Here is a 15,766-nt window from a genome sequence, read left to right as displayed (position 1 = left end):
AACCGGACAATGACATTAAACCAGGCTATCACTGCATCGACTCCAACATACATTTTAACTGACCAAACTCTAGTTTAATATGGTACTGTATACCAATGGCAATGCCATATATCTGTTGTCTGAACACAGAGAAACCATAAGTCACATTTTATAAATCAACTCACGCGCGATCAGCACCAGATAATCGAATACTCGACGCCTGATACTAGATTCATAATCGAATCGCTCAGTTACTCGATTTCGCCAAGCTCTACCCGCGCTCGAGAAATCACCAAAATGCGTAAATCCTAAACATACGTCTAAACTCGCGGGCGTGAACTTGCAACATTTCCTGAAGAGTTCGGTAACGCTCTTCTGCAAAGAGCCGTATCCGTTTTGCATGCCGCCGCCGACAGACGCCAGGTTTCGGTAGACTTCGTGATAGTCAGGCAGCATTCGGCAGAGCGCGTTTTCATCAAAACTCCACCTGAACACAGATGGGAATAGGATATACAATAGGGGCCTTCAAAAATGACTTTTCTCAAATCGTAAACTGGCTACTTGATAAAATTGTTGGGTTACCTAATTTAAGCTTACACACCAAATTTGGTTCAATTCCAACTAGTAGCCGCATTGCTACAGGAGAAGAAAGTTTCTATTTATTATACAAAAATAAACATCAAAAAATTTGAAAATTTTCTGTTCACCCCGTGAAAGTGTTAGGTTGTCTATAGAAACGATGTTCGCCAAATTTGGGTCAATTCCAACCAGTGGAAGCAAAGGTATTACCGTTGAAAAGTTTGTATTTGAATAAAATAGTATTTACGGTGGGTACCACTATAATAAATAATTAAGGAATTGGTCACCGTAAACACTATTTTATTCATAATCAAAATTTTTCGACGGCAATTACTCCCCTTGCACTGGTTGGAATTGAACCAAATTTGATGAACATCGTTTCTATAGACAACCTTACACTTTCATGGGGTGAACAGAAAATTTTCAAATTTTCTGTTTTATATTTTTTTATAATAAATAAAAACTTTCTTCTCCTGTAGCAATGCGGCTACTGGTTGGAATTGAACCAAATTTGGTGTGTAAGCTTAAATTAGGTAACCCAACAATTTTATCAAGTAGCCAGTACGATTTGAGAGAATAAAGGCATTTTTGAAGACCCCTAATATACAAGCATAACGTGGTGCCAAACTGAAAATGGTAGCTATTGTCACAATTACTTCGTTTCCATGCTCGGCCGACGGTCGGCCGAAAGGCCATGACGCATGCGTTGTACATGTCGGCCGTGTTTCCATGAGCAGACGTAACCCAACCGTGACTTGGCCGAACTGGGTGGGCGAAGCGATCGCGATGACGTTTTTGGCTTACTTACTCAGTAACAATTTCATAATAATCAGAAGATTGCGATAAATGACTCGGTAGGAATGAGCCGAAAAGACTTGTAGCGGTCATTCAATCAAACAACACGCTTTGACCTTGAACACGAAATGCATCCAACATGTAAAATGGTTCTCGATGAACCAATTGCTTAAAACTAACAGAAGATAAAATAAGATGGATAAAAGATGAAAATTGGTGGCATATCTTAGTATGTGGGGGATATAGATATGGGATATCGTGGTCCAATAATTTCGAGCACAGAATAGTAACTTCTCCGGTAGTCTACCGGTACTACTGTTTCGTCGTCATGATTCAGACATGAACGTCCAGTGTCCTGTCGATGATTTGCTTACCAGGGGAATGTGAATAAGTTCACCTAGTTTGTGGTCAAGCGGTATAGTTTGTATTGTATCCATGCACCATAGAACGCAAACCTTCGAATTGTGGCAGCAGCGTATGTGATCAGATCGCGAAGATTTCGGTAGCCTACGGGTAATTCGTAGCAGTACCGGTACTACTAAATTCCGTTGCGATCATAATTCTTGGTTTCTCAAGGCGTCCAAGATCCGTCCGGAGTGCAGCCATGGTTAATTTGATACGAAAAGTGTATTGTAAGTAGCGAATATCAATTCGCTAATCGAAGACACAGCGCAAGCATGGCCGAAGGGCTAAGCCGAAGGATTTACTAGATGGCCGACGAGTCGGCCGACGTGGGTGTGCATCACTGTAAATGCGCAACAAAATTCTCTCGTTCGTCGGCCGAGTCTCTCGAAAATGGGCCCATCGGCCGAGCATGGAAACGAAGTAAATAACAATAGAGTTTGAGTACAAAATCGATTTTCAAGACATACCAAAACTACTTCAAGTGCAAAAATAGAAATAAGAGATCAGAAAAGTACATAAATAAGTAGCGTTTTTAATGAAATTTCTTTGTTGCAAGGCAAAATGACTGACAGAACAGGGTCTATTTCGCGCTGTTGTTACGATCAAAAGTGATGCAAACCAATCTATGAACTTCACTTCACAACAGCTAAATCGTAATAATAAAACAGTTTTGCGCCAAAAACTGCCGAGTAAAAGCGAACGTACTTCAGCAAGTAACCCAGAAGGAAAAAATGTAATCGAGTACTTAGAAAAAGTAAAAGTACGACGTTGAAATTTGCGTTTACTTAATCTCAATCTCCTCGTGAAGACACCGAAAGCACGAGAGCGCGATCAGCACCACTTCCGTGTCCAGGCTCCACAAGTGTTCCAGCAGCATCATCTCCACCTTGTTCTGAAACAAGACCCGAAATGACAACGATATTCGTCAGCACCGAACAGATTACGGACCTGCGCGCGTTTCATCACTTCGTCCCGACAACTGACCACCGCCCGCTCGTGATTGTGAACGAGAAAGGCGATACGGTACGCCAATATCTGCAGGAGCCATTTCAGACCGTTGCAGGCCACCTCTGCCGGCGTCGACATTTGATCTTTCAAAATTCGGTCGCACACAGTGAATAGCATCGTCGAACTAAAGGGAAATGAAGATACACTGGCTATTTGACACCGGCTGATAGAACGAACCTTATAGTCTCTCAGATAATACGGCTTAGCTGCTTTTTACATCTACCTCATAAGGCTCAAATATGAGATTTTAGTGAAAATAGCCAATGGGTTATCTCCGAAACTAGAGCCAATTTGAAAAAACGAAGGACATATTTGGAATAGGTGCACTTCAGAACTCCAGAACACTAATTTCCACTTGACAAAATCTTAAAATGTAGGGAGTATCTCGGATTCAGAATGATCAAGCAGACAAAATTCACTTGAACACATTGAAAAAAAGTATTTTGTTATTGGCTACCTCCCCACTATAACACACACTAATACCCAGATACACGGTAATGCCAGAATCGATTCCTACCTTACATCCCAAAACGTCTTCACCGGCGATTCGGGATTCCACGTCAGAGATATTTGCGGGCTGTGGAGCTGCAGCAAGGCCTCCATCGCTTCTAAAGACGACTGTACGCCCAGCGCAGGTCGAATCGGAACCACCAGACTAGTCAGCGTCTTCACAAAGTCCCAACAATTGGAATGAATGAGCTGATTTGAGCGTCCCATATCCTTGGAGACAAATCATAAACTTTAGTTTCAGACTGTCTCCTACCGAATAATTTAGAAAGATTGACTACAGCAGAAAAATCAACGCACAGTCACACAGTGTACATCAAGTCTAAAAACATGACCAGAGTCGTTAAAAATTATTACAACCGGGACAGGTTTCAGAAAGACTTGTACATTCCCAAATAACTTGATAGGAAGATGGTAAATTCTGAAACTGTTGTCCCCGTATAACATACACAAAACGCATACTCGCGTTGTGCTATGTATCTTTCACAGAGAAACCCACAGCATTAATTCTTACGTGCAGAAACAATTTCTGTTCCGCGATTGTGAGTTGCACAAGCGCTTGTACGAGGTCCTTGGGCGATATCGACTCTTCCTGCGTGCGTTTCAAGCCGACGTTCATCTTTTCCATTTGTTCTCTCAGAAATGACTGTGAAAAGACACATTACAGATAAAAAACGAGCGTAACAAGCATAGAAAGTCGGGGCTGCTCAAAAACTACAAGTTTCTACGTTGGAAGCACTGATTTTCTAACACGTCAAAACTACTTTAGTGGGTGTAGAAAATAAAACGTCTGCAAAGTAGTTGGAGTAGCCTCATACAGTAGATTTGTTAGAGGGGTTGTACACTTCTAGAAGTTAATCAAGTTGGCTACTTTCGCAGTTGTTGAAATTTTCGAACCTATATTCGGTTACCGTGTTACAGCGACTATTTCACAAGGTTTTTATGACAATTTCACTGCCCCGAAACCATTTCATAGTTTTCCAAATCCAAATCGCAAAAAGTGAGAATCCTTGCCCGAAAAATTGTTCTAGTACAAGTGGAAGTTGTCTTAAAATATAACCACACGAGTAAGTACTGCAAGTACGTGAAATCTATGCGAGCACACTCGAAAATTAAGTGTTTTCGTTGCTGATTACTTCTAGTCAACACTGGGGAGAAAACTAACAGGGACAGACCCCTTGTGAGATATCAGTATCAATGATAGGTTTGGTAACCAACAAATCATGTTCCGTTGAAAAGATAAAGCTGGAGAATAGTCTCAATATCATATCAGTTGTGACTAGACTCCTTTCAGTTTACCTGGCTGCTTCTCGGCGACGTTGATGTCTGCCCGAGTCTTTTCGGGGTGATTTCGAGAAACATCCTTCGCACATCGCTGCCGAGATAATAAAACGAATCGACTCTCGGCCACCACAACATCGGATTCTGCATTGTAAAAAACGTCACTTTTTTTATCTCCTGATTAAACGGTGTCCATCGCAAAAACACAAACCTGAGTGGCGATACAATGCAACGCTCTGACGATGGCCATTTTCAAATGGATAGGCGCTGCCGGCGCGACGCAATACTGCGGCAGTTTTTTATCGTCGGGGTCGAGCCGCATGCACGAGACCAGGCACTCGACCAAGATGTCCTGGTCGGAAATCTTCGACAACGCCTTGGCGCCGTTCTCCAAAAGATACGCCTGGCGGGTACGAGATACTTGTTTACCGGTTGCGAATAGGATTAGGACGTTATATTTTTAGCGGCACATAGCCTACACCGATTTATGATATACATACACATGATCTGTGCATATGCATACCATGAGTGCCCGCTGGACAAGGAAGGTGCAGAACTAGCCCTGTAAGGTTTTTTATGCCTCGGGTCAAAGATATCAATTGGAATACTGGATAAAGAGACCATCGGAGAATGACAAATTCTTGAAATGGCCCCGTGAATACTATTTTATTCAAATCCAAATTCATCTACTGCAATAACTTATCTTCCACGGGTCGGAATTGAGCTAAATTTGCTATGCATGTTTCTCTAGGCAACCTAACAATTTTGGGTCTTCTTCAATATACCCTGAGATCAAACACATCACAATTTACAAACAGAAAAATAAATTATTTTTCGTGGTGGGATATGAGTTGTGTGGAGGGATATTAGGGTTGTGTGTGGGAGATATTAGGATTGTGGGGGAGGGATATCAGGGTTGTGAGTGGGAGACATTAGGATTGGAGGATGACAGATGTTAGGGTTGCGGGATAAAATAGGGTTGGGGGTTGCAGACATTAGTTCGGGTATTTTATCACCCCTAACCCTATCCCTCACGCCCAACCCTAATATATGTCATTCACACAACCCTAATATCTGTCATCCCCCCTAACCCTAATATCACTCACCCACATCACTAATATTGGGATACCCTAACCCCAACCATAACCTACTTACAACCCTAATATTCCGTACCCCAACACAAAATAAGAATTTATTTTTCCGTTTATAAATTTTGATATTTGATCTTGGGGGTATATCGAAAAAGCGCCACAATTTCATGGGGTAGACAGAAAAATCTGACAAGTTTTCAACTGATTTTTGATATAATAAATCTAAAACTTTCTTCTCTTATAGCAATGCTGCTTAGTATTTCTAAAAAGGAGAAGTACTTACTGACCACCCCCTCTGCCTACGAGTCATATTGAGATCAAATGGTCGAAAGAAAATCGCAAAGATACAGATTGGTTGGGAACGTGGTATATTGCTGATCAACCATGTTGTCATATCAACCTCGGAAGGTACGCAAGCGATCGTGCCCCGGTCGTACTTCATAACTCACTTTCAATTCCGGCAGTACTCCGCACACCAACTCGTGCAGAGGGCATTTCTCGCCGATATTATACCCGGCGCTCGAAGAAGAGCCAAAGTTTTGTGCATTTTCCGACGGGATACAAGTGGCCGCTTTCAGCATCCTGATAAACGACACGGCGCTGCTCTCTTGCGTGTGACGAGACGTCAAGCCCTTGAGCAAGCACTGGAACCATTCTTTCTGCAAACCACGTGCGAGATATAAGATTGCCATCGTAACATTGACACGAGAACATTCACCTTTGTCTTGGTGCCAAGAGTTCTGATATTGTCTGACGCAATTTCACAGATAACAACCTGAAATTTTCGAAAGTGTTCAAAATACTGGGCAAAAATCTTGTATCTCAATGATGCAATTCCATATCGAGTATTTTGTTTCGAGTAGCACTCCTAATGACGTTACACGAGCATCAATGATGTGAAGAAAAAAATGCCACTTGCCAGCTCTACACCGCATGAAGAAAAGTTGGTATTTTTAGACTCCACTAATTTCATTACACTTTGTGACCATGCTGTTTGTTGATCATGACTTCACGGAAACGTACAGCATGTTTTGGATGCTGTGATACGCAAGGTTGTAACCAAGTCACAAGGCTCCGAGTCAAAAGTCAATCTCACTTTTATAGTTCTGACTCGAGTCAAGTCCGAATCAGTATCCAGATAATGTCTTGTTAAACCCACTTTTTATAACTCTGTTTGGTGATATCGAATGATTCGCATTTATAATATTCCACTTTCCTCACTTTTTAGCACTTTCTGGTTGCATTTTCAAGTACCAGTGCCAATAGACAAAATCCAAACAGTGTGGTTACTTTACTATTCTTCGAAATTACAACGAAATGCCGGTCTTGGCCGTCTGAGTCTCGAGTCATGTGACTTGGTTCGAGTCTTGCGCAATGGCCCGAGTCCAAGACGAACCAATACGCAGATTCACTCGAGTCAAGTCATTTCCGTATTTCGGGAAAATGACTCGAGTAAAGTCGAGTCATCAGAAAATCGTGACTCGAGTCATTAGAGCCCTGGTGATATGACCAATTCATGCTGGGAAAAAGTATGGAAACCATAATTCTCGTTTACAATAACTCCAAGTGGAAATAGGATTATAATTTCAATACTCGACTCAATTATTACAATTAACGCTCCATTCAGATCTGCGCACCCGAATCATTGTACCCAGCCTCAGTAAAAAGGATCTTACGGGACAAAGTGTCAGTAGCATGCTCTGTAATGGCCAGCTCGTCGCGGCCTTTCTCTTGGAACTTTCGCTGCAACCGTCGAGCAAATCAAACAGCTTTTCGGCCGTGATCGATAACTGCTGGTTGTGCTGCTTCTGCTGCTGCAAAAGACTCTGAACAAAAAAAATGTCCGCGATGTTATCGACGTTCGGATATTGAAGGCGCGTTCGAATCGACGTACGCTTTGTGAACTCGAGGAGAATTTAAACAAGGTTGTGATCCGTGAAAGTCATAAAGAACGGACTTGATTCGGTTAAAATCAATTTAAAGAGTAGGCCTACATCACTTACGATGCGACAGGAAGTGCTACATAAAATTGACAAGCTTTGCGGAAGCAGACATTGTATTTTTCCTGTTTAAGGAATTAACCGTTCTCCAGCCCAACACATCACGAGACAGTGAAGTAGTAGGCCTAGTCAATGATATTTGAAGAGATTCTTGGAGGTAGTCTACATAACTTCAATATATAATTGAAACATATATTGATATTGATAAAAACAAGAATATTTTCTGCCGACACTCGTCATGGGTAATCGTCAGCAACTAGCTTGAATTGGAAAGATTTATTTTAATATGAATACATTATTCAATATGTACTCAATCAATATTTACAAAGCGTGAATATGATTATCGCTAAAATCATATTCTGTTGAAACATAAAAGTACCTAGTCTAATTCACAACAGGAAACAAGCTTGTAATGTGACTATTTCACAAACGACATGAAGAGAAACGATATCCGTCACCGATTCGTAAGGAGAAAGGCACACTTTCAGCTATCAGTAGGATATTCGCTATTATTTCCTGAGACTTGATCCCAAACATAAAGCAAACGCTTCGGGCAAAGATTTGGTATTGTGAGCAGTGAATATATCATTGAAAAATCACAACGAAAACGGATTTGCATAAACATTTAAATCCCGCAAACCTATAGGCCAATTCACAGTGTTATTTATGTATCTCTGGTCTCTATTCCATTCACCGATGTGAACACAAGGTGAGCAACCAACATACTGAGTATTACTGATATGTAACCAACCAGAGTGTCCAAATTAATTGATCTATTAACAAGACCCATTACACGTTAAATGATACATAGAAGCAGCTGAGCCTCCTTACCTGGTATCTTTCTTGCTGCGCAGCAGTCATGGGATTTTGAGCATTAGTTGCGGATAATGATGGATGCTGAAACTGATTCTGGACAGCCACTTCGGGATAATATAGTGCACAGAGGTCGGCCGGGTATGAGTGTAACCAGTTCCAAATAGCCTACAAGTCGAGGTGAACATAGGAAGTCAGAGTTCTGAAGAAAATTGGTGCGATAGCAATACTTCACCTTCTCCAAGCTGGAACATAAAACGATTTGCACATTTTTTCGAAGATTCCTAAACCTCTTGACAACGTCTGAAAAAATCAATCAAAAATTAGTCACCGAAAGCGCTATCTGACGAAGGCATTACATTCATTACTAGTATGACAAATCAATACGATTTCATATCAACCAATCAAACACAAACTGATTGTTAGGCTATGATTCAGAGTGATTTGGATAAGCTTATGGCCTCATGAATAAATATTTCAATTCGATTTAAATACTAGTCATTTTGTATATTGCACTCAGGAAACTAAATACATTTTGACCTACTTTCAAGTAAATTTGTGATCTTCAGCATATCAACATGAATATGCTGTATCAAATCCAAGTCGCTCAAGTCAGGCATATCGTCTGGGTTCTGCGACAGGTCACTCAGTCTGAACCAGAAAGAAAAGGGAGCGTTAAAGATACATTCCTTGGATGTAAGGCAGCTAACTGCATCACCTGGCTGATATTTTAGAAAACACTGCTTGAAAATTGTTTTGACTCAAACAGTACAACACTCTAGATGCCGAGGCCTTCAACTGAGTGAGTAAATTGTAGTCACTACTTGGTTGACGGATGAACTGAAATATATATATAAATAATTAGATGATTTCAAAACAACAAAACATCAATATGGATTTGACAACACTTGAGTACGAAGTTATTAACAAACACAAAAGAGACCACGAGGCAAACCAGCTGTCATCACTCAAGCACAATAACACTTCAACACTGCAGCGCGTAGGCCTACTATAAATTCAGATGAAGACATAGAGGCATGACACAAACTCATTCATTCATTTCCTGATTATGCCATTCTAATACACCACGCTCTGGAATTAATAGTGGACGCCGGCTTTAGTAAGAAGAAATACGCTACTACTAGAGAGGACTAGAAATTCGGATCTTGAAAAGTAACAGCAAGCGCTATTGTTTAAGACTAAGCACATACTTGACATATTTCTGGCAAGAGCTGTCTGATCAAAACAGACTCATCTCGGGATGACGAATCTTTCGGTTGCTATAAAAATATATTGTCAGGGTAATTTCTCGGTAAAGAATTATAAAAATATCTCTCTTCTAACTTCCGAGATGCATTTCTCCAGAGTGTCCAGCACGATGATCTGCGATGTGTATAGATTCCTCTCTTGACGATCGCCGTAAATCCGCTATGGAATACACAAATCAATATATCAAGTGCCTAATAGTATAGGACTGTCATAGAACACGATGATTCATTGCAGGACTCTAGCTTAGAGAAATAAGTGTATTCAGGCATTATGCCCAGTTCCAATAAAATCCCCAAAGGGGACTAGTCAAAGCATGGGCCCTGATCATGGCCTACGGAACATAAACAAGTCATGAATTATTAAAAGCGGCATCAATATCGTTCCTATTCCTCCCATTCACGACGGAAGCAATGCTAGCAAACCGTCCAACGATTCATGTCACTTCTACATACTCATGCTATCTCATACAAAAAATGAAGAAAAATAACCTTTCTATAAATCAATTGAAGGGGAAGCGAAATAGAAACAAATGATCTTGGAATTGTGAAAGTAGTAGGTTTATCTATTTACTTATTTGCTCACAAAAGCGTATTCTAATAATACTGTTAATCTAGGTTAAGATGAAATGAGTACTTTGTGGCATATCTCTGCATAGAGTAATTAGTCAGTATCGGGGGTCTAACAGATACCATAACACACACGAGTAGAATAGCAAATCAAATCACTTGAAAAGATTAGAGATTTGAAAAGGTTTGGAACATAATTAATGTAAGTTAACAAAATTGCAAGTTAATTTTAATTATGAATTACAGAACATAATTGTCAGTACTGTAAAATTCACCATACCTCAACTATGCACTCATACATTTACTACTCATACTGACTGAGAATAGGATGCTAAGATCAATAATTTGTAATACTTACAATGTTCGCAAGATTTTTGAGTATTTCGGTGAGTCCGTTAACCACCCTTGTGAAACGGGTATGGCTGATATTAACGAGGCATTCTTTGTGTTTTTCCAGATTGGCCCGGCACGCCGGTGTGAATTGAGGCGCTTTTGATGGCAACTATTGAAAAAGAACATCACACAACTATAGCATGTAATATGAGTAAAACATAGTGCAATGCTCAATAACACAAACTCATCATAGTTTAGTCATCTAATGAATTGCGTCAATAGTAATAGAACCAAACATCGAGATTTTAGTGCAGCAGGAAAGTGGAGCAATATCTTCATGAATTACTTTCAAGTCAATTTGTGCAATTTCGTAGTCATTCATTCATTACATAAAGTCTTGCCAAGATTTTTAATCTTAGCATACAAAGAGAAGAACATATTCATTCATTCATCCCATTCAAGTCCTAATCAATTGAATAGTATATTCATATTGAAATGAACCTGAATATTTTTGGCTGACACTCGACAAGGGTACCAATCGTCAGTAACTAGTAGGGAATTGGAAAGAACATTGTATATCAACAATTGTATCACAAAATATGATGTCACAAACTTGATGAAGTTAAATATAATAAAACACCAGCCTAGAATAGTTGCTAAAATGCAGTAGAGGCGTACAGGCTACAGAAATAACCATGTATACTAATACTTGGGACAAAAAGTGACATATGCGATGTTGATGCAACGAAGCCATAGCCAGAAAGTTCCTGAAACATCAGTAGGCCTATGTTTTGGGCAATATCAAAAGGTCATCGGTCCATGAAACAAAAGTATGCTCATCATAAAAGCCGGCCACTCCAGTACTTTCAATTGTCGTAACTCGCCACTGGTCCTGCATTCATCAAATGATAATGATACCCAGTCCAGATCTGGCAATAACATATGTTACTCTTTACTAGGCACACTACAGATGTAGTGTGCTTCCAACGTTTCCAGCCCCCTTGACTGTGTCACAGGAGCAAAGCAATAATAATACTGATGAAATAAAATTAAGTTTTCTAAAACTTCAATATATCAAGGAGGTAGAAAAATATCTGACTAGTGTAATGTCACAGATTTCATCTTGAATATTGAATAGCATTTAATGGCAAATTAATTAATGGCAAATTAATTACTGCAACATCATATTTGAACATCAAAGACTGCAATAAAAAATTACGATATTCTCAGGCCTCAGCAAACCTTATTTCGTCCAAGAAATTAGCTTACCTGTGCGTCAAAACGAGATATTACTGTAGAAACCCATTCTTTGGGGCCCTGGTTTGCCATCACCAACCGCCCAACCTATGTTTTGATATCCAGTAAGCCGCTGATATACTACGTAAACAATCGCTGATCGATAATCCAGTATTATGAATGAACGATTCCATTCATTGTTTCTTTTTTCTCATTCTTCATTCATAAAACCGGATGAGAACCGAGATGAGTATCGCCTACATTTTGTGGATCAATTCGCGAATTGATCAGCAAACTCAACATCGCCACCAAACGAGGGACAGTTTCTTGTCTTCCTTTACTTCGCTCCTACACATCTTCCTTTCACAAATAAACCACAGTATCAGAGATAAAGAGTGGATATCAGGGGAACCTTTGCCGCGCGCTGATTGCGGAATCAGGTCCCAACGTACGCGTAAAAGTTCTGGTTTCGCTAATAAAGATTTGTTGGCCAAGAGCCGCAGGAAAGATTATACATCCTCGCATTTGCTAGAGCAGAGGTTGTCAAAGTAGACAAGAAAGCTACTCAAGTAGAAGTAGAAGTAACAATGCAAAACTCTAATCAGAAACAGGGCTTTTAGAAGCATCCTTATACTACTGCACTTTCGACTCGCTTTGATTCTAATCAAGTAAGTAGATATGAAAAGCAGTCATTAATGAATCAATCAATCAGGTTTATTAATATTTTCATCGTTTCAAATAGCACAAGACTGCGATACCATGAAAAGATAGGAAGGTGTCGAAACAACTTGGAGTAGCCTTTAAGATCAGACACTATAACGCAGAGCGAATGTTTGTAGTTGTATAAATGTATATCTGACTCCAGAAGGTTGCGTTTACAATTCGCTGCGTGTTTCTTCTTTTGTTCGACGGACCGGCTTAACCGCGCCGTACGGCCTTGTTGGCTGACGTACCACGAAGCCTGTCTATTGCACACGTATTCGATGGATCACACTGACGAATATATTTTGTTTCTGTCTCCACGACTTGTACTTTATTGAATCACGTACGGCAATGCAATCGACTTCCGAATCAGCGAAATAATCATGAATGAATGAATCAATGTATCTACGTGGTATTACCTACGCATATCTCGAATAGCCACGAGAGAGTTTCTGCACCAAAACATCGTACGATTTCATACTTTGTCATCTTTCAATACAATATCCATTGTAGAATAATATTTATTAACTCGAAGACTTTTCGGGTGCCTCTTTTCAAGAGTTATCGGCACACTAAAGGGATTTAAACAGATTTAAAAGCAAAACCAAAAAGGCTGAGTATGACGCAACAATCAAAATCACAAACCATGAAATTCGCATTGTTCCAATGGCAACAATAACAAACTCTGAAGTATATGGACATACGGTACTGGTTGCCAGTAAACTCGCCCCAAAGTAAATTCGGCCCGTCGAATTCGGCCCTCGGTCACTTCGGCCGTCGGTGAATTCGGCCGTCGGTAAATTCGGTCCTCGGTAAATTCGGCCAGGGCCAGAGTAACAACAACAGTTACAATACCATTATCTAACCTGAACCCTAACCCTAATCCTAACCCTAATCCTAACCCTAACGCTAATCCTAACCCTAATCCTAACCTAACCCTAATCCTAACCCTAATCCTAACCCTAATCCTAACCCTAACGCTAATCCTAACCCTAAACCTAACCCCTAACCTCCAAATCACTTGATAATATTATAATTATGTAATATAATACACATTATTAGGTATTAGTTATTAGTTATTAGTAGGTTTAGGGTTAGGGTTAGGTTAGGTTAGGATTAGGGTTAGGTTAGAATTTGGGTTAGGATTAGTGTTCAGGTTAGATAATATTATAATTATGTAATATAATACACATTATTAGTTCGTAATACAATTTCACACAATGTTCTCCGAGGGCCGAATATACCGATTGAATTCGGCTGTCGGTAAATTCGGCCCCGTAAACATCGGCATATATATATACATATATATATTTATACGCATACCCTGTTCTCCAAATCACTTGATAATAATATAATTATGAAATTAATTCACATTAATAGTTGGTAATACATTTTTATAAAAAATTCTCCGAGGGCAGAATTGACCGAGTAACCAGTGAATTGACCGGTGAATTCGGCCGTCGGTAAATTCGGTCCCCGTGAATATCCGCGCTATCTCCCGTGATTACGCGATCTACGCATACCCTGACACCCAAATCACTTAATAATAGTATAATTATGTAATTAATTCATGTTAACGGTTGGTAATACATTTTAATACAATATTCTCGGTGGGCCGAATTTACTAATGTAATGGCCGAATTTGCCTGGGCCGAATTTACTTTGGGGCGAGTTTACTGGCAACCACGGTACTATAGTAGCAGCACAATTTGTAAATAAACAATTACACGCACGGAATAACACGCACTAATGAGAAATTTGTAGGTTATAGAGGAAATCTTTTTGTCTGCATAAAATAGGTTTGCTCAACTGAATAATAGTAGACTCCAACACTTTTAAATGAAACACAGACCTACCACGCGCAATGACAGTGAACATATTGTCATCATAGTGCTGTGCACAGGCAAGGTTTTCACTCAGATGCTGACCAATTGACGAAGCATATGCTTGGTAATCATCATAGCAGTCTGTTTTTGCAGCCAATTTGCACTGACGTGCGAGCTCCGTGCGATCATTTACGCAGGTTTTTGACCGAATCAATTTCGGGATATGCTGCTTAATACGCTCAAACAATCTTTGAGATGTACGTCCTACATACCTACTATCACAGTGGCACTTGTATTGGTAAACAACATTACTTGCATCAAAGGCAGGAAGTACATCTTTTCGAGAGTTGGGTAACAAGGGTTTCGTCGTGTACACTACATGCGTGTTGTGTCATAAAGTCATAAGGCTCCAAGTCACAAGTCAATCTCACTTTTATAGTTTTGACTCGAGTCAAGTAGAGTCATTTCAATGGGGCTGTTCCACTTCATTTTGAACACGCGGTGGCGACAAAGGTAACTCGACCCAAATCTGTTTTGTTGCTATGTACTTTACTATGGGACTGGACTAAACATCGACCTAATTTCGTCTCTTGACGTACAACGAGGATGGTGAAAGTATCCATATCAACTTAAATCATCCATATGGATATCAAATAGCTGTTAAATGACGAAATGATGCTCTTTCTTGGCGTCTTGTCCTCGTGATGGAAGTGCTGAAATTATGATTCTATCCTTATCACCAACTGCAATGGTTCTATCATTATCATTTTCGCCATTTTGCGCCCAATACTACACCAGGTTGGACTGGGTTCAACACAAACCCTTTCTAGATATATTGTTACCTTAACCAAATAGCTGTCTGGTTGAAAGACTTAAATGTCCTTCCAATACCTTCCTATTCTTCAATCTCATCACTATCTGTTGGTTTTTTAAATGATAAAATACTAATAATACCAACTACATCTCATCCTTTCTGATGATTGACAATTAAACAGTGTACCAGTAGTATTGTAGCTCAGTTATGTTACTAATAATACCAACTATAGATCTCATCCTCTCTGATCATTGACAATTAAAAGATGTACCAGTTGTATTGTTACCGTTATTTTGTTGAATAAAATGGAACGGTTATAAACTGTAGTTGCAAAGCGTATAATGATCTCCACCCTATAGTCTATAAAGCAAAGGTTCTCAAATATTTTTTTGCCCGACCCGAAAATAAATAGTATGGTAAGCACATAAACATTGGATTATAACATTCTAAGCAACGGATTTATGCATGCTCATTATTACACATTAACATAATTCTTAGGAAGAAGGAATGTCAACCTGCTATTTGAGAAACCCATGTATGGGACTGAGACAAAAAGATGGTG

General features: G+C 39.8%; 1 protein-coding gene across 1 annotated transcript in view; it reads right to left on the bottom strand.

Moving 5' to 3' along the window:
* LOC145447344 (neurofibromin-like) overlaps positions 1–12,125 on the bottom strand; it is a 38,142-nt gene extending 26,017 nt beyond the window's left edge. The window contains exons 1-18 of the mRNA XM_080325764.1: positions 11,896–12,125; positions 10,652–10,795; positions 9,803–9,886; positions 9,670–9,738; positions 9,177–9,298; positions 9,003–9,109; positions 8,694–8,761; positions 8,477–8,626; positions 7,322–7,471; positions 6,364–6,420; positions 6,095–6,304; positions 4,766–4,957; positions 4,573–4,698; positions 3,788–3,919; positions 3,284–3,486; positions 2,707–2,890; positions 2,544–2,650; positions 298–466 (exon numbers count right to left, since the gene is read on the bottom strand). Of these exons, the coding sequence (XP_080181890.1) occupies positions 298–466; positions 2,544–2,650; positions 2,707–2,890; positions 3,284–3,486; positions 3,788–3,919; positions 4,573–4,698; positions 4,766–4,957; positions 6,095–6,304; positions 6,364–6,420; positions 7,322–7,471; positions 8,477–8,626; positions 8,694–8,761; positions 9,003–9,109; positions 9,177–9,298; positions 9,670–9,738; positions 9,803–9,886; positions 10,652–10,795; positions 11,896–11,955 (2,334 nt within the window). The 5' untranslated portion in view covers positions 11,956–12,125. The remainder of the gene's footprint in view (positions 1–297; positions 467–2,543; positions 2,651–2,706; positions 2,891–3,283; positions 3,487–3,787; positions 3,920–4,572; positions 4,699–4,765; positions 4,958–6,094; positions 6,305–6,363; positions 6,421–7,321; positions 7,472–8,476; positions 8,627–8,693; positions 8,762–9,002; positions 9,110–9,176; positions 9,299–9,669; positions 9,739–9,802; positions 9,887–10,651; positions 10,796–11,895) is intronic.
* Positions 12,126–15,766: the final 3,641 nt, after the last annotated feature.

The sequence above is a fragment of the Botryllus schlosseri genome, chromosome 9 (assembly GCF_051294905.1).
Source record: "Botryllus schlosseri isolate E-star chromosome 9, Bs_hap1, whole genome shotgun sequence".
In the NCBI taxonomy this organism is placed as follows: domain Eukaryota; kingdom Metazoa; phylum Chordata; class Ascidiacea; order Stolidobranchia; family Styelidae; genus Botryllus; species Botryllus schlosseri.
This window is presented reverse-complemented; position numbering and strand designations above follow the sequence as displayed.